This window comes from Protopterus annectens, chromosome 10.part0 (genome assembly GCF_019279795.1).
Source record: "Protopterus annectens isolate FY-2018-M chromosome 10.part0, PAN1.0, whole genome shotgun sequence".
In the NCBI taxonomy this organism is placed as follows: Eukaryota; Metazoa; Chordata; order Ceratodontiformes; family Protopteridae; genus Protopterus; species Protopterus annectens.
In genome coordinates, this window is record NC_056744.1 from 543,595,331 (window position 1) to 543,615,944 (window position 20,614).

The following is a 20,614-nucleotide window of genomic DNA, read 5'->3' on the forward strand; positions in this document are numbered from 1 at the left end:
TAAAAAAAAGATATATATATATATAGATATATATAGATATATATAGATAGATATATATAGATAGATATATATATATAGATATATATATATACACACACACACATACACACACATATATGGGTCTACTTCACAATAGGGAAAGATGATATCATCGAAACACGACCACTTTGCTGAACTTAGACTTTACACATCCTCGAATCCCAGACCATCAACAATGGGTTACTGACATGTAGTTAGTCATGCAGTAGTAACCTACCTGTAAATATGCAATTTCTTTCACTGTAGTGCAGTCTTGGAGCTGGTATATTTAACTTATGGCAGTGTGGTGGCAGAGGCTCCCACATGTTGGGTGCAGGGGGGTTTGCCCCCCCTTCATACATGGCGATATTTTGTTTTTGCAGTGTGTTCATTATTTGTTGGTCTCCTGTTTCTTTAAAGTTGTTCAGAGTTATGGGAAGGTGTCATAGTAGATGGTCTTTGTGCAGTGTACAAGTTCTTTATTTATGTACATGTTTGGGATGTTCTAGTTGGGTTATTCTACTGTTAGTTGGCAGGTTGGTTAGGTGTATCCAGAGATTGTGTTCCATGTTCCGGTATTCATGGATGTGAAAAGTCGATGAAGTGCATATTCGTTAAAGTGGTATTGATTAAATGTGTTTTGATGGCAGCTTTCGCTGATGTAAATTAGACCCATAGAGATATATACATATATATATATATATATATATATATATATATATACACACACACACATATATATATATATATATATACATATATATATATATATATATATATATATATATATATATAAAAACAGACACACACACACACACACACACACACACATATATATATATATATATATATATATATACACACACATACATATAAAGAGTGGACAAGAAAGAATCACTTGTCAAGACATAAGAATAGCTACAACCAGTTATGCCTGTAACAACAATCTCAGTCTACACACTGTAAAATAAATGAAGGTGCAAAGAAAAAAAAATAAGCTCTAGACTTGTACATTTCATCACATTAATGCCTGCTTGGGAAGAGATAAACAGTTGAGAGGGCATATAGTATTAACCCCAGGTCAATTGTGGATCTAAGTTTTTCAGTCAGACTTTCTACCATTACATTATGAAACTACACTGCTATGAAGAGAAGCTCAGTATGATTCATGGCTGAAGAATACAGTGAGAGGAGGACAGAAAGGAAGGAAGGAAACCCGCCATCAAACCATTATCCTGTCGTTATCAGGATCTAAACAGAGGAAAGTTTAACTCAGTCAACCCAGAGAACTATATAAGGTCTCACTTTTGACAAGTTATAAGAAAATCTAAGAATTCTGAAAGACATCTAGTCTCTCAGACTCCAAGATAAACTCTTAGAAAGCAACATTAGAATAACCAGGTCTGGGTGTTGCATATATATTTAAAAACATAGTTTGGGAAAATAATGGACTACCAAATTAAATGTTGGCTCCAATAAGTCATCTTAAAAGACTGTCCACAGTAGAAGCAGCTGCATAAAGAACAAAAAACATGAGTGACATATTTGTCAGAACTCCTATCTCTTTTTGTTTCCAGTACAATCTGAATGCCTTAATCCCCATATCCAGACCCTAAAAGAATGGCTAATAGGATGGACTCCCACCCAAAAAGACGACTCTCAGAGTGTATAAGCTCAAAAACAACTCCCAGTGCCTTCTCTTAGGTTAGCAACTCCTAGTACCTTCTCTTAGGTTCTCCCCTATGCAAATAAGGGAGCCGAGCAGCCACAGAGGACTAGCCTACCCCCCTAGATCATGGTGTCCTCCCATGGGGCATACCAGAGACAAGAGAGAGAGAGAGAAATGTGCAGTATGCAAAATAACAGATGGCTACAGAGAAGTCACCCATCAATGACTAAGGCAAAAACGAGTCGGAGAAAAGACCAAAATCCACAGATAACTTCATTTTGCTAAGGGATGGATCGATCATATTAGATTCTGAGGTAACAGTTTAGTGGCAACCACTAATACATACTAATCTAGTTCAAAAATAACTGACTAAACAAAGTAATCTCTTTCAGAATATTAATTTGTAGAAGGTAATCCCCAAAAGGGAACTTGTCTACCCAGGCTTGAAGAAGTACTAGCTGGTCAGCTCCTAAAGTTTGCACAGCAGCATGCTTTTCGGTAGCAAGAAAGTTTGAAAATTTTTGCAACCTACCCACTGAATTTACCCTGTTTTCTCATATAGCTAGTGTGTGCTGAAGGTATCCTAAAGCTTTGGAAGCTAGACAGTGGGGTCCAATCCTTGGCAGCAAGTCCCATGTGGCTTAGGCTTCTGCAGAAACAATGTAATGATGAACATCTAACCCTTCACATAGCCTAGAAAATAGTCAGAAATGGAACAAAATAAAGTACACATTCATTATGTGTTACATAAAGTAAACTTTCTTAAGCGAACAGTGATACAAACTAGTAGCAAGTGAAAAGGAAAATCAACCAACTTAAATTGCAATGAGTCCAATATCTGTACACACGGAGGATTGTTATAGCAAGAGCTTCATGTAGGTAGAATGAAGCAGTCGAAAGATGCCACAGTTAAATATCTAACTGTATCTGAAGTGACACATCAAATGATCATAAAAAGTTCAATTATCTCTGATACATCTATTATATCAGAGCTGCTTGCATGGTATTTTCAACTTTCAACAAAGTTCACAATTTCATTTCATATTGACATTCCCCATGCGGTAGAGTTGTTGCCTCACAGCAAGAGGTTCTCCCGTTCGATTCTCAGTTGGAGTGCGGGGAGTGCCTTCTGTGTGGAGTCTGCATGTCCTCCTTGTGGTTGGGTGGGCATTCGAAAGACATGCGTAAATTGGTGTGCCTTCGTTGAAGGTTGAACGTTGAGCTGGCACCTCAGCGTTCGTGAAAATCTACTGCCAATCATTAGCGGACCGGAATCCGCTGTGGCAACCCCTAACCGGGAAAAGCCGAAAGACAAAAAACAACATTGATATTCCCCATCCTGAAGCATATCAAATACATCTGTTCAGGAAGTGAATAACTGACTTGAACCTGTCAAATGATGAAGCAGATGGTTAAGACAGTCATTCTTAAATTTATTAAAACTTGAAATGAAACTCCAGCAAATCATTATATTATCTATTTCCTATGGCACAATTTCAGACTTTTAGAAGTTATTCATACTAATACCACTCCCTAACAAGAGCCTTTCTCTCAACTTTCCTTTGTAGTTAATTTGAACTTCTCGATTAGATGGTTTCAGAAAGGGGTATATCACCAACTGTCATTCTTTGCCTAAACCGCGTACTAATATAGATAATAGAAAACTTTCTTTATAGAGTTACTAAGGTTTTTTTGATGCAGTGCAACCCAAGCTAGGAAAGTATGTATACACACACTCAGCTACCTACCTAAAATGGATACATAATTATCCCATGAAGCATTTGCTCAATGTTAAAGTGAGAGTTTTTTTGCATTCTCTCAGTACATTAAATTAGGAGTTCCACAAGACTCTGTCCTCGGCCCTCTGTGTTAACTCGTTCAAGATCACATTTTCCAACCTACCTGCCATATACTACTCTGATTATATAGTTATGTGCACATCCCCCTTCTTACTCTACCCACACAAGTGCTGCATTTGCTTGACATCTACCTTAAAACAATTAATTCTTGGTTTGATTCTTTATGGCAATCATTAAACATAAAAATGAAAACTGACACCAAGCTGTTTGGCACAACTAAATGTCGACCTATTTGCAATTCAATAAATGGGCTCCCTCTGCTGGACACTGCAGTATCTAATGCCTGTAATAATCTTGATTTATGGTTATTCTTCATCTTATCCAGAGCAACACTGTACCATTTTGCAATAAAGCAAAAACTTTACCAATCATATAAAGGCTGCTTGCCATTTTTCTTTAGTTTTTCACCTTAATCACAATCTTTTTCTTAGCAAGTTTCTTAAAAATGAAAGATTCTCCAAGTGCTGAAGTTCCTTTGTCACAGACCCAGTCAATCCTTTTTCCAACTACTCCTTGGAATGTAATACAAAAGCATCTGTCCACTGGTGACTTAAATTACGAAATCTGTTTCACTCAGGGGCCTTATTAGATCATCCACCTTTTTAAATCTACTTGTAGCGGTACCTCTCAAACTCACAGCACAAAAAATCTGGACAAAGCCAGAAAAAATGGGGAGACAAGGCCCAGAAATAGGGACAGATTTTAAATATTGCTCCTATAAACTTAGTTGACAGAATGACAGATTTGGCATCATTACACATATGTTCTGAAGGATAGCCGCAGTGGTGCAGCGGTAGCGTTGTCGCATCACAGCAAGAGGTTCTCCCGTTCGATTCTCGGCTGGCGTGCCTTCTGTGTGGAGTCTGCATGTCCTCCCCATGGTCAAGTGGCGTTTGAAAGACATGAGTGAATGGGCGTACCTTTGCTGAAGGTTGGGCGTCGAGCTGGCACCTCGGCATCGTAAAAATCTACTGACAATCATTAGCGGACAGGAGTTCCGCTGTGGCAATCCCTAACCGGGAAAAAGCCGAAAGAAGAACAAGAACATATGTTCTGAAGGATATGAAGTCTAAAACTCAAACTTGTCATTATTTAGTACTATTTATCGACTTCAATCCTCAATGATTTGCCAGAAAAACCACAAATTTTATGAGAAACAGACCAAAAATAAGAGGCAAAAATCTGGAAATGCTGCGAAAATCTGGACAGTTGATGCTTGCAGCTCTTAAAAATGGTCTACCTTTATTAAAAAGACTGAAACGGAGCACTGTTTTTGATTATTTCTCTTCATGTATATCTGATTAATTATAATTTACTTATTATGTATTACATAATCATGACTCATTTTGTATAAGAAAACTGTTTTTCATTTCAAGTCTTATATAGTGAGGTTGCAGCTGAAAATGGGCTTTTGGGTCCAGTTAACCTACCTTGATTTAAAACAGATAATGGCTTCCTGACAGCTTCAATCATCTCTGAAATTCCAATTGGAAAGCAGGTGTAAATAAAGGATGCAAACCAGGAAAAGCCTTGCTTCTCTTGCAGCTGGTGGGGGTACTTACATTGCTTGTACTGGAGGAAGTTTCCTGTAGGTTTGAGGAACTCGAGATCCTGAAACTACACACTAGGAAGGCAATTCAAGACAGAATCTGACAGGTGCAGAAAGGGTAACTGGGAAAGTAAAGTTGGAATTAAGGTAGAAAGTCAAATGCACTTAAATGGCAGGCCAGACAGGCTTACTTCCTTTAGCTGAATTGTGATTGGCATGAAATCAGTAGGAATGATAAGCGATACAGGTTTCTTGCCAGGAGAGGGTGAATATATTCAATGTTGGCTTATTTTTTCACCCTGATGAACAAAGCAGAACAGGGAAAACCAAATTTTCCTAGTGTTAAACAGGTCAATCACTGGGGTACTCCACTTTCAGAAGAATCTGACAACATAGGAGTCAAATCATCAGTTATGCAAAGGACTACAGAAGTAGCTCAGTCTGCAAGCAAGTTTAACACCTTCACTTTCAGAATGTGAACAGCGACACTAATGACATTTTTATCTACATCTAAAAGCCACATATGAAAATCATTGTGGCCATTAGATCCAGAAAACATAGATAACCTTCCACTGCATCTTAACCCAGGTGGCCAAGACTATGATCTCCTGGTTCCACTTTGTACACTGACATGTCTGATACTGAGGAATGTTTAGCTCTGCTACAATATAGATAAATCTCTGACTTAAGCCCTTTCAATGCCTGCAACCAGAAGAGCACCAAAGCCATGGATGCTAACCTCCTGCAACTCCCTCTGATGGTCTTTAGGACATATACAAGAATGTTTAGTCTTCTGGTATTTTTTAATGGTAGTGACATCAACCCTAACAACACCAGAGGTTCTGTACCCTGACGGAATTCAATTACAGAATCTGTGGAATCCCTCTATGGTCCTCTGAGACAATCAACCACAGTTCCCCCTCAACTTCTGGAGCAGAAGCCTGCAAAGCCTCAGAGGAAGTGTGAAAGGAAGGATCCATGCCAACCTCAGATGGAGTCGTGGCAAAGAAATCCAAAGTAGACACCAGGCAGCCTACAGAGCTAGCACCTGCTTCTACAGAAATGTTTGGTGGAGGATGGACATTTCTTTGCCTTCTTGCTTAATGGAAGTACCTCTGGGTTAATTGATTAAGCCTCTGGTTCTTGAGACAGATGGTCAGAGAAGACAACTGGTTTCTAAGACTCTAAGCACAAATCAGGAGCACCCAAAAAAAAAAAAAAAACTGTGGGGAATCTGCCTCCCACTCTGACATTTTCTCTTCCTGGATGACATGACCTTCAAGTAACCAAGGGAGAACAAGACGAACAATAAAAAGAAAAAAAGACCCCAATGCGGCACTTATCTGACGACTAGGTATTCAGCACAGCAAAGGGCGATCAGACTGACTAGTGATAATGGTGTTCGGACTGGTGGCAAAGAAGTTCTTGGTAACTGCTGTACATCACCTTTATGCCCTACTTCCTGTGCAGGGAGCATGTGTGAGACATATGGCACATACAAGATCTAAAGGCTTTGGTATACTGGACAGACATTGGGCTAGCCTTGGCAGCAGATCCCAAAGGTTAAGAATACTGCAATAGTGATATAGAAAGACATCAATAAGTACAGCTGGATGTCATCAGCACAGCAACAACACTACAGCTCTCATGAACAAGTAAACAACATGCATACAATGAAAAGAAGAGTACCAAGAATGCAGTCCTGCAGTATCCCACAATCCAGAGGGTAGTAGGAAGAACAGATTACCCCAGATACCACTGTCTGGTTGCATCCAAAGAGGTAGGAGGCAAACAAGTCTAGGACACCACTTGAAATAAGGTCATAAATTTTCCATTTGTTCAAGCAGAATGGAAATATCCACTGTATCAAATGCTGACAAAAGCGCAAGTAGGACCAGGATAGAAAAATTACACTGATGCCTTGTGTGATGACCGTGCCCTGGCCCAGCAATCAAGGAGCCTAAATCCTCACCACTAACACCAAGGAGGTTTTGTCTCATAGAAGAGAAAAGGATAACTAATGCACACAGTAACGCACAACTTCCCTTAAGTGCACACAGAGATCACAGTCAGTCTGGGGCTGGTTGCTCCTTTGCTCACCAGGTCCCCAATAAGACTCCCCACTGGCACAGCTATAGGGTCCAGGTCTTAGCCTAGCTGGGCAAGCTAGAACCTCCAGTACCCTCTCTGTCCAACCAGTGCTTCGTATCCCTGCCAAGTAGCTGACAACACACACACACACACACACACACACACACACACACACACACACACACACACACACACACACACACACACACACACACTCCTGGGAAAGGCTGACACAGATTCTCCAGCTGTGCCCCTTTACCCAGACCATACGGTAGTAATTACTGCCACAACCCAGCTAATAATATCAGCTACTAAAAGGCCCTTAAAAGGTTGTCCAGTTATTACTGTGCAATATTATAATCCAATGGTAGTATGACTAACAGTCAAGGCTTACTTTAGAGTGGCCTATTACAATAACCTCTATAAATATGCAATGTACTCTAGAGCTTATCTCTACACAAACCAGCCACAGGTAGAAGGTTTTAAAAATATTTAATAATAAATAATTAAAACAAAAGACAAAACTTCTACACCACACAGATATCTAAGAGTTCAGAGATCACACAGAAACGTAAAATAATACAGTAGTACAGGCCTGATTTCAAAGAAAAATACTTAGTCTAACTCTCCTCTAAGTTTACAAATTCCTGAGAGAAATCATAGTGCTAGAAACTTACATGTGAGCTTAGGCAGAATGCTGAGTTAGATATCCAAGATCAAAATGCTTCCAGTCTCTTGTGAGAAATAGTATTTAAACATTACTAACAAACATGTCTCTAAGGCCCTCCCAAATTACATCATTTCTGACACTTAGGTTTTCCCAGTATGCATACTGCATCATCTTAACACCCGGTCTGAGTTCTCAGGCCACAAACTGCATTATTTAGCAATCTAACACCTGCTCAGAAACTTACAATACAAGGCATTTCACATATACACTCTAGCACAAACTAGAGCAATAAAGCACCTTCCACATGTAAATTCTGGTCATAATACTTGGCCTTAAAACAATGGGCATGAAACCTTCATCCAGATGCACTGGAGCCGAATTATAATATGAAAGGGTCACAACATGCTTTACTGGGCCAGTAGAGTGCAATGTTGTCATATTTTGCAGTTCCACATTTCACAGTATTCTTTTACACTCAAAAAACATGCCTGTATTTTACATTTATTTACAAATGCCAGAATTATATATCAAATTCTATTTGACTAGGCTGGCAGCCATCACCCATCTCTCACCAATCGTCATACCTTGTAACAAGGTACTACTATGTTTAGCGCTACATGGATATGGTCATTGATGTTAGTGTCTCATGATTTAAGGGGGAACTATTGGGGATCTTAACTTTACCTTCTTGCAAATAGGGGCAACCTTGACCCTCAGGGTCTTCTTCAGGAATAAAAGGAGAGGGACATCCACCTGTAACATACTGCCAGGATAAATGTGATAATGCATGGTGTGTGAAATATGTAATGAACTACCAATGGACATTAAACCTCAGCCCACTGACGTTACGTGATAAGCGTACTAGTAGAGGTGAGAAGCAGAGCAAAACTTTTGTTCCAGGATATGGGATTAGCACTTGTTCCCCAAGAATGTGTTCCCACACCCAAAAGGACTACTCCCAGTCCCAAATGTGACCAATGCAGCACCTATCAGGGGATTAAATTGATTGCTTCCTGGGTGCAAACTGGTCACTTAAGCTTTGCCTGCTCAATCAGGAAAAACACTGGTGTTACTGCCTCAGGAAAAATTCCTAGGTGGCTGCTCTGGGTACATCTTTCTTAGACACCTACCATCTGCCAAGACTAGCAAAGCCATATGACAGGACAGACCTCTAGAAGAGTGTGACCAATGTCTGGCCTGTGCATCTTTTCCCTTTTCACAGTGCTCCAGCTGGCATGGGACTAGGCATGATATCCTTATCAATCTCTGCACTGGATGTTCTCCATACCACCATTTGGCAGAATATAAGCTAAGCCAGGAATGGACCTGTATCTTCAGGCAGACAGGTTAAAATCTGGCACTTATGATAGAGCTTTACTTCACACTCTTTTTCAGACAGTAAAGGTGATCCTGATGTGTGTCAACTCAAGATAAGGAAACCATAAACATTTCAACAACTTGCATTTCCTCCATGTTGAACATGGAAACTTTACTGTAGCATTTATCAGGTTCAAGATTTGAAATGTGCAAACAGTAGAAAGGTAAACTGGTGCATGCAGGATATAGGAATGCTCCCCAATCTGCCAAGTGATACCTTGATACACCAACAGAAGGCATGCATGCCCCAAGTGTATATGCTTCACAATAAAATAGCCAACACAAGTAGTATGACAGGATATCTCAGCTGTAAGTCTCACCTAAGAAGACCTCAGAAGCCAAATCTGCCTAAAAATGCTTTACTGCTTAATAAGGAAATGTTCAGGTATTGATATGAATAATCAGTTTCTGCATAACTGTGCTTCCTTTATGAATTTCAAATAACTGAAAAGAAAGCACAGTTGTGTAAAATCTTACCATAAGAGAGTAGATGTCATTCTCTTCACTGTTGCAGTATTCTTAACATAAGGGATCTCCTGCCAAGGATATCCCAATGTCCAGCCAGTATACCAAAGTCTTTCGAATTTTAGGTATTGTATGTCATACTTACGCTCCCCATGCAAGGTGCAGGGCATAAAGGTGATGTACGAACATACGTACCTCATAACTGAAAATCTCCAGGAGGAACAGAATACCCCTACGGACCCCAGGAGGAACATGTGCATCCAGAAGAACACAGACAAAAGAATCACTGGCCAGGAAAGAAGGAATGATAGGGCAGAGCAAAAGGGGGAAGAGGGAGGATGTGAATACTGCAACAGTAAAGAGGACATCTTCTCTTATGGTAAGATTTTACACAACTATACTATGTCCTTCTGTACCATTGTTGCAGTATTCTTAACATAAGGGAGAGTGCAAAAGTTCAACAGGAAACTTAGAAGGAGGAAGGCACAGAACATCACTCTAAACCCCCCAGCAGAATACCTCTGGCAAAGCCAGCTCTTGCCCTGGAAACAACATCCAGTGTATAATGCTCAGTGAAGGTACGGAGAGAAGTCCAAGTAGCAGCCTCAAGGATGGAACTGGTACCAAATCCTTTGAAAAAAAGCACCAGATAAGGCAACAGTTCTAGTACAATGAGCCTTTACAGAGGTAGAAAGACATTTATCATGAAAGGACTAACAAAAATAGCTTTAGAGATCCAGAAGGATATGGTTTGCTTAAAAGCCAAACTCGGGCATCTCAGATGAAAGGAATCAAAAAGTTGCTCAGATTTGTGAATGGCTTTAGTCTTATCCAAATAATATCGGAGCTGGATATGCAAATCCAAGGTGTAAAGAACATTCTCACTAGCAGACAGTGGAGAAGAAAAAAGGAGAGCAAATTAACAGACTGATTAAGAGGCAACACATTAACCACCTTGGGCATAAAAGAAGGATTAGTACGAACAGACACCCTTGTCCCTGTAAAAAAACAAGAAAGAAGTAACAGCCATAACAGTCTGGAGTTCAGAGACTCTTTTAGCTGAAGTAAGGGCCAAAAGAAAAGTCTTCAAAGTACAGTGTTTCAAGGAAGCTGAAGCTGCATGCTCAAAAAAAGCCAGAGTCCATTTTCAAAGACAATACTGAGGTTCCAGGAAGGTGGATAAGGCTTCCTGGGATGCCCGATATATAGGACGCCTTTAAGAAATTGTTTGGTCTTAAAGCTAGGGGCAAGAGGAGAAGTCAAGTGCAGACAAGAAGAAACAGCTAAAAGGTGAGCCTTTAACTGAAAAATATGATATCCCAAGGATGGAGCAAATTCACACTGATAACAGAGAACTAAAGGGATCCCCAATAAAAAAGGATCCTGGTTATGTGAAAGGCACCAGACAGAAACACTCTTCCATTTGGATAAATATGACTTCCTGGTAGTGTATTTTCTGGCCTCCTGCTGACCCTTAGCACATACTCAGAAAAGAGGTGCCTACAAGGAATCCAAATCCTATTACCCACAGCGTCAGCTGAAGAGTGGACAAGTGAGGCTGGACCAGAGCCAACTTATCTTGTGTGAGAAGGTCCACCTTGTGACATCATTTGTGGTGACTGCCTCTGGCTAAGTGAAGAAGCTGAAACCAATGCTGTCTAAGCCAAAAGGGGGTCACTAGCAAGATTTTAGGAGTCTTGCTTGATTTTGAACTGGATCCTTGGAATCAAAGGAAGGGGAGGGAAGGTGTAGAGAAGCATCCCCTTCCAAGGAAAAAATAGTACATTCACCTTCCAGGCCAGAGGGCTTGGGACTCTGACCCAGAAAAATAGGAAGATGTCTGTTTAGAGGGGAGGCAAGATCTACCTGTGGAGTACCTCACCAATGGCCAGAAAAATCTCTGTGAAGCATCTATTTGCGAGCCTGTGTACTGAACCTGCTCAAGGCATCTGCCAATATGTTTTGCTCTGAAGGAATGTAGACCGCCTGAAGAGTTACTCGATACTGGACATCTAGATCCCATAGAAGGTAGGACCATGCCCCCCCCCCCTGCTTGTTGATATACCACATCACTGTGGTACTGTCTATGAAGACAGTGATAGGTCCTGGACCAGCACAGAAGCAGCAGCATTCGGACTGCCGATCATAGAAGGTAGGACCATGCCCCCCCCCCCGCTTGTTGATATACCACATCACTGTGGTACTGTCTATGAAGACAGTGATAGGTCCTGGACCAGCACAGAAGCAGCAGCATTCGGACTGCCGATCAGCAACAGTGTACACACTGGTGGCAAAATATTCGGAGGCATGTACCTACGGGTCTACTTTTCTTTGTCAAAAGCTCATTCTTTCGAAAAAGAAAAGTACGACCCCATTTACGCAAAAGTGCACTTAAATGAAAGTGCACTTTCGCAAATACTGGTTTCACTGAACTGGTAACAAACCAACAAAAAAAAAAAAAAAAAAGACTGCAGCACCAAAGCATGCTACAGTGGGGACAAGGGAATATACTAGTTTCCCCAGTGTAGTGCGATCTTGGAGTTAGTATATATAATGCAGCAGGGGTGTGGGGGCTTGATCCCTGCAAAACTGCCTTTGTAGTGTTTTTTTTTTGTTTTTTGTTTATATTACCGGTTCGGTGTACTGGTACTCGCAAAAGTGCATGTCGTTTAAGTGCACTTTTACCCAAATGGGGTTGTACTTTTCTTTTTTGAAAAAATGAGCTTTCGACAAAGAAAAGTAGACACATACATACGTATATCGCCTTTATGCCCCACACTTTGCACAGGGAACATAAGTGTGATGTACAACGTCTATAAATTCCAAAGACTTTGGTATGCTGACCAGACGTTGGGCTACCCGTGGCAGGAGATCCCTTATATTAAGAATACTGCAACAGTAATATGGAAGGACATGCAATGATGTTCAATAAAAATGTTTTCAAATCCCTAATTTAAAATTAGTGTTGGCATTCAACAATGAAGTGAAGTCAATGCAATGCTTTAATACACTCTATACAGAATGGACACAATGAATGCACAGACACAAAGTTCATTCCCATTCCTGCCCCAGAGCCACCCTCACTCAATACATACAGCTGAAGTTAAAGCCCATCTGTAAAGCTTTAAAGGGCTCATAATTTTGATCATACAGAATTCTAAAATATATAGGACTGCCGAACCCTTCAGTGTATGTCACCCTATCTTGACCTTCATCATCATCATTATTATGTAGCACTAAACCTTCACAACCTTCTGGATGCCACACCAATATTCTAAAATTGGCAGTTTAAGCTAGGATAGTTGAACTTTGTTTCAAAACAGATACTTGTGAAGTATAAAAAAATAGTTCATTTTCTTAGTATACCTAGTATGCAGGGTGTCATGAAATATCCTTCTTTCAGTTTGGGGTCTTCAGGTATATACTGCTCTCCACCACACAAGACTGTAGCCCCCTGTAATAACAAAAAATATACATAAATGCTACAATGTACTTGGTTAAATAAATAAATCAGCAAAAGTAGTACTGCAGGAATATATGAATAGTAAGAAAGCAGTCTTACTGTTTACAGAATTATGAAGAAAAAAATCTTGTTGACATAAGATAATCATGGATTGTATACCTTATAAGTAAAGACACCCTGCAAAGAGAATGATTTGGTTGGCACATATGGACTTCCTTAGACCTGTAAATACAGTCACTGGTGGCATGTGGTACTGGTTGGTAGGCTAAAGCCCTCCAAATATAAACTTTAAAAAAAAAATGCTTACATTCTGTAGTGTAAGTATCAAGTTCAAAGTCTGCTTACTCAGCTGGGCTAATCTCTAAATAGTCTAGCATTTAAATGAAAGCCCCATTACAGAATAAGGCAAATATGCCTTATTACATGTCCTCCTACCATTTAAGGGTGAGGAAATGTGCTATATACATACGGGGTCACTTAGGCTGTTACAAATAGCAGTGAGCAGCTCTTTCCCAATGATTCAGAATGCAGCAGGTGACTACTGCCAGAGAATGAAAGCAAAGGAAGGACAGCTGCTATGCATGGACACAGGTGTAAGCACAAAGAAGCATACAGAATAACATTTTTCATAGATTCATAGATTAGTACTAAGCTAACTGCCCTTGTGAGCCATTTTAAGTCTAGCCAATTATCCCTTGTGAGACTCAAACCATGCACCTTGTGTTTGTAAGGCAAACACCTTAACCATTAGGCCACCCTCCCAACAAATACTGTATGATTACTTGCTGACTTGCACTCTCTGTTCAAGGATGCCACTTCTATTCAGCTGTAATTATTTTTAGAATACTTTTAAAATTGTGACAACAAGCATGCATGAGGCTGTATATGGTTTGCACAGTGTGTGAGAACAATGAAATGACCATTATTTACTTATTTATTCAATCAACTGATTTTATTTGTTGACTAGGTTAGTCCCATTAGAGTAGAGGGCTCTTTTCAGGGAAGACCTAAGGTGTCATTTATACTACTACAGATAATTTGGCCAGGGTATCGGGGAACCCCCCCACACCCCACCCCACTTGTCATTGTTGTGAGTGGGACCCATTTTGGAGGAGCACTTCTGTTTCTGTTCCATTGGGAGCAAATAACGTATACAGGATTCTGAGGAACTGTTTCAAAGAAAACTGGTTTGATGGAGATGACTCAGCAAATGATGGATGTATAATTACAACCCTCCAGTTAGGAGGGTTGCAGGATGATTTACTTAAAGAAATGGAGGTGCAGAGTGAGCCAGAAAATGAAGGAGATGTTTTCTGGGGAGACATTATGGAGAAAATAGAGGAGGATGGAGAGACAAAGCTGAAGAACAGTAGGTGGATGGAAAAGAAAACATGTAGAGAAAGTAAAAGAAGGCAAAGGTGGAGCAGCTGAGAAGAAGGCAGAAGAAAATGAAAAACAGAAGTACTTTGTAAGGATTCAAAGTAAATAAAAGACAAAGAATGGACAGATACGAAGTATAGGGCAATTTAAAAGCTTCTCTGTGTATAAAAGCACATGAGGTAAGAGCATGTATTCTTATTAACAAAGAGACATTTTGTGACATTATATTTGAAACTATTTTTTCAAAGGAAAATTTTCTTGGAGAATATGAAAAAAAGAAAGACCATTACCCATGGAATCTTTGTGCGATAAAAGCATTTAACAGGGAAACAAAAAGAAGACTCATGTACAATTCCAAACAGAGGTGGGAAGAGACTTTGAAAGGATATTTGAAACCTTTATGTAAAGAAGTAATGGGCATTGCAAGTGTTTATGACAAAAGGGGTTTGTGGATTGGTGGCTGTGACTAATACTGTATTAAAATAGAAGGATAAAAAATTATGTATATAACAAGCATAATAAATATGTTGGGGGACAGGGGTGTTGAATAATACTGGGGACAACCCAAAACATTTTGTGGAAAAGGAGGATATTTGTGACAAACGAAAATGTTATATGTGTGGATAAATGGGACATGATGCAAAAATTCTAAACAGAAAAGTTATAAATGTAACAAACTTGGACATTTATGGATGGTTTGCAAAAATGAAAATAGCAGTAAGGACAAAGAAAGAAAGAAAATTAACAAAAAAGAAGAAATTTTAGAAGCAATAGAAACAGAAGAAAAAACTGAATGAAAAAAAATAATGAGGGTGTAGAAGAAGGTTCTGAAATAAGTGATGAACACAACAAACTGGAAGGAAGTAAAGGGTAAAAAAGAATTCTATTGGTTGCTGTTCTTCTTTCGGTTTCTCCCGGTTAGAGGTCACCACAGCGGAACTCCGGTCCGCTAATGATTGGCAGTAGATTTTTTACTGTGCCGAGGTGCCAGCTCGACACCCAACCTGAATCAAAGGCACGCCCATTCTACGCATGTCTTTTGAACGCCACTCGACCGCAGGGAGGACATGTAGACTCCACACAGAAGGTGCTCCAGCCAAGAATCGAACGGGAGAACCTCTTGCTGTGAGGCGACAATGCTACCGCTGCACCATCGCGGCTTAAAAAAAGAATTCTATTGGTAAAAGTGTAAAAGACAGAAAAAGAAAATTTAAAGGGATAAATACAAAAAAAAAAAGAAATGGATGAAAATGAATATATATACAGTTAAAGACTGGGGTTCTATATAATGGTTTAGGTGTTTGACTCCCAGATATAAGGTAAAGTCTGATTCTCACCTTTGGGAAGCAAAATTGGTTAGGCTTAGAATGGCCCATTAAGAAAGCTAGCCTTGTAGTTAGCTATGAATTTATGAAACTATGAATCTAAGGAAAAGGGAAAATGAAAATTTTAGAGTGCTTTCTGTAAATGTGAATAGTATTAAGAATACAGGAAGAAGAAATAGGAATTTTGGAGTGGTGTAATAAATGCAATGCAGATGTAATTATACTAGAAGACAAGATTTTTAACAAATGAAGAAAGATTACAAACAGAGAAACTGAAGGGAGGAAATGATCTGGAATATGGGAAATGAGAGGTATTGTAGATTAGCCATATTCTGCAGAAATACAGTAAAGATATTAGCTGTAACTAACAAAAAATGGGAAGATTAACAATTGTAGATTTAAAATGGAAAGAACAAGTCTTTAGAATTATAACATTGTATGCCTATACTAACTGTAAAGAAAGGGAAAGCTTATTTAATCAGATTTTAGACTATCTAGTGGTGAATATGAATATTATAACAATGGGAGACTAACTGATTTAAGAGGCGAGCGTAAAAAGAAAGGAAACAATATAAGAAAAATGTTAGAAGTTATAAGATATGGTAAGTTAACACTTTGGAACAAAAAAAATCATGGACTTTCAAAAGGGGTATGTACAGAACTAAAATAGATTTTATAGTATCAGCAGATTTAGGTATAGGAGAAAGGGGTAGTTGCAATAGAATTTTCTGATCTTGCAATATGGTTAGAGATAAAAGAAAACAAGAAATATATAAAAATAGGAAAAGGAATAAAGGATAAACAAGAAAGCATGGAATATAAAATGAAAGAGATTGGTAATACAGTTATGAAAAGATCATATTACTACAAAAACTGGTCTGAATGGTGTGTGATATTTAAGGAAAATAGAAAAAAAGTTTTTTTTTTTTACAGTGGCAATATGATGTGAGAAAAGTAGAGAAAGAAAAATATAAAATAACATATAACCATGTATTGGAAGACTTAGAACACAATGATAAAAAATACTTTAACAAAGAAAAAGACATATGAAATAAATCAATAAAATACAAGAATTGTTATATAAGCAAAAGGAGTGGCCTTAGGTCAACTGGTGCCCTAGGCAGACGGCACAACGGCACCCCCACCACACCACCCAGTGCCCCCATCCTGGTCTACCTACACCAAATAAATACTGGTAAAGTTCCCCCACTAAAGCAGCACCCTAGGCGGCCGCTTAGTTGGCCCATACCTAAGGCCGACTATGATAAGCAAATATACTTTCTACAAGGAAAATGAGTAGCATCAAGTTACTTGAGCAGATTAGTAAAGGAAGTTTGTAGTGTAATGAGAGAAATAAAATGTAAAAGGAGAAGCAAAGAATTCAGGAAAAGATTATGAATAGTTTAGTAAAATATGTACACAAAATGTTTAAAGAAAAAAGAAGATAGTGAAAAATGTGGAAAGTAAAAAAGCTAACAGAAACAGAGAATAGATATTGAAAAAGGAGATTTCTTTAAATGAGCTAGAAAAGTATTAGGTTCATAGGTGTGTACTAGGCTAATGGCCCTGGGGCCTTTACAAGCCTATCCATAGGATTACCCTGGCATAGTGACACCCGACCTTAGTTCCCAGTGCCTCTGTCGAGTAGAGCCACTGGAGTTATCCCCAGGGTGAATTTTCTGTTTCCCATCCACTCATCAAGATCTCCCCTGAAGAGGGTCAGCGAGGTGCTCTGCCTGACACGCATGGGAAGTCTGCTTCATAGCATGGGCAGTCTCTGGGTCATGAACCGGGTTAGAACAAGTAAATATAAATGTGGCTGCAGGATCAAATGGAATAGAGTATGAAATGCATAAAAATGTAAGGGACTGGAAAAAATTCAAGACTTTGAATGAATGGTTAAATGAAGGCTTTCTGTATAAATAATTATGTAATAGAATACTTAAATTCATACGGAAGAAGGAATATAGAAGATAATTAAAAAAATGGAGACAATAGTATTAAATAATAATGATCGCAAGATCTTTATTACAATAATACAAAAGAGCTGTGAAACTAAAATGGGAAATATTAAGGGAGCTAGCATATACTGTATAGTATAAAGGAGAAGGGTTGTCAGGAATTAATGATAAGGGGGTGTGGTCAGGATGCCAAGCAGTTAGCATAAAATTCTGCTCTGCCTCTGTTCATTTTTTGACAGGATTTTTTAATTTAAAAAAAAATTCTTTAAATCAATACCTTTTATAATAAAAAATAGAAGGTGAAGAAATTTCAGCAAGAAAAGAAAGTTTTAAAGACTTTCTATTCATTTAATCCTGTTAGAAGTTCATCCAAATAAGTGCAGTCAATATTCACCTTAAAGCTTCCTCACAGGAAAATGGAATGAAGAAAGAACTACACACTCTTGCTGCCAGTATCAATCACAACAGTCAAACTGGAGAACAAAACTGATGCTATAAAACAAGAAAATGACAGAAACTGATTTATTGAATGAAATATTAAAAAAAACATTCAGATCAAATCACATCTACACAGGAATCACTAAATGACATGGATGGCAGATTAAATGAAACCCAGGTGGAGTTCCTGGTGAAACAAAACACTAGATAAAATAAATTATCTTGAAAGCAGGTCCAGAAGAAACAATATAATAATTTATGGTGTACCTGAAAAAGAAGGAAACAACACGATACAATTTCTGAATACCTGGTTACCAAAAATCCTGACTACCTGAGGCACTTTCTTTTGGAATTGAAATATTGAAGCAACAAAACACACATCTTCACCAAGATCTATTATGGTCGATTTCTTTCTACACAGAATAAAGATTTTATACTGAAAACAGTGTGGTCAAACTCTCCAATAACTTTTAATGACAAAACAATCAGATTTGATAACGACTATACTTCTACAGTAATGCCTAAGAGGAAAGCCTGTGTACCATTAATTAAAAGTCTTAAGAAATCAAACATTATAGGTTCATAGGTAGGTACTAGGCTATTGGCCCTAGGGCCTATATAAGCCTAGCCAAACGGTACCCTGGCTTTTGCCACCCAAGAAAATTATTTTCCTGTGCCCCTGTCAAGCAGAGCCACAGAAGTGATCCCCGGGGTGAATTTCCTATCTCCCATCCAATCATCAAGATTTTTCTTGAAGAATGCTAATGAGGAGCTTTGCTTGATATAGATCAGTAGTTTGTTCCAGAGTATGGGAAGTCTCTGAGATAGGAATCTATCCCTCCAGCATGTTTTGTTTATTGTGGTGACAAGGTTTAGGTCCCTAGGGCATGTAGCTTGGAGGGATTGGGATTTCTTTACGTGGAGCATGTCCAACAGCTCTGGGTTTGACATAGCTTTGTTTGTTAGGCAGAGATCGCCTCTGAGTAGGCGATACGCGACAGAGTAAAGCTGGAGTTTTTTGAGACAGTCTGCGTATGGCATCTGTTTCAGGCCAGTAATCCTCTTTGTGAGGTAAATCTGTAGCCTTTCCAGTTGTTGTAGATGTCTTTTGAGGTACATACCAAAATGGGCATTGTACTCTATAATGGGTCTAATGAGTGATGAGTTGAGGGGAACAATGACCTCTATTTTCCTGGATGAGAAACCTTTTGTGATGAGGTGTGCCACGTAGAAGGATTTCCTGACTACTGTGGCAATGTAATTTTCAAAGTAGAGACTACTGTCCACCTGTGTCCCAAGGTCTCTTATCACACTTTCGGTGTTAAGTAGACTACCGCCTATGTGGTAATTCATGGGTACAGAGTTTTTAACCAAAAAGTATGACAATGCACTTTTTGGCACTGAGCTTGAGAACATGGCTTTGACAGCAGGCATCTGTCTCAGTGAGGCCCTTTTGTAGGATGTCCACATCGTTAGGAGATTTGATTATGGCTCCTAGTTTGCAGTCATCTGCGAACTTTGTCAGCCAAAGACCTTCTGTGTTAGCCTGCACTTCAGAGAAGTAGACACCAAACAGGAGAGGACCTAGGACTGAACCCTGTGGTACTCCACTTGTCACTGGTCTGAAGTTGGAGAGTCTGCTACTTTCACAGTATGGGTTCGGTCAGTGAGCCAGTTGGCAACCCATCTTGTGACATAGGGATTTATACCTAGTTTAGTGAGTTTGCCTATAATTCCAGAGTGGGGGATGGTGTCGAAAGCCTTGGTGAGATCTAGATAGGCTGTGTGCATCACCTTACCCTCATCTACAGCTTTGGTGATCGCTTTAAAGAAGTCCATCAGGTTTAGGAGACATGATCTGCCTCTTGTATACCTGAACTGGGTAGGGTCCAGAGTTTGGAGATTACCAATGTCATTGTTTATAAGTTCCATGATGATATGCTCGATAGCCTTGCAGACGAGGCTCGTCAGACTAATGGGGCGGTAGTTCCCGGGGTCCGTGGTGGCTCCCCCTTTGTGGAGTGGGATAACTGTTGCAGTGCGCCACTCAGTGGGCACAAAGCCCGAGGTGAGGCTATGATTGAACATGGTACTTAGGTGGGGTGCCAGTTCGTTCTGTAGGTCATGTAGAATGCAGCCTGGGATGTTGTCAGGTCCCATGGATGCTGTGTTCTTGGCTTTGGAGAGTGTGGTTTTTATCTGTGCAGCTGTGATTACAGGTACTTTGCATTCTTTAGGTACAGAGATGGGCCCTTTAGGGGATGAGAGAGGGGTAAAGTTAGCACTGAACCTATCTGCCAGGATGTTGGCAATATCCCAGAGACTTCCCATACTCTGGAACAGAATACC

The 20,614-nt window shown here is 39.4% G+C and overlaps 1 protein-coding gene across 1 annotated transcript in view; it reads right to left on the bottom strand.

The window, feature by feature from the left end:
* Positions 1 to 20,614, bottom strand: part of LOC122813214 (4-trimethylaminobutyraldehyde dehydrogenase-like) — a 958,904-nt gene that overhangs the window by 344,490 nt on the left and 593,800 nt on the right. Inside the window, exon 8 of the mRNA XM_044085400.1 lies at positions 13,065 to 13,152. Coding sequence (XP_043941335.1) covers positions 13,065 to 13,152 — 88 coding nt within the window. The remainder of the gene's footprint in view (positions 1 to 13,064; positions 13,153 to 20,614) is intronic.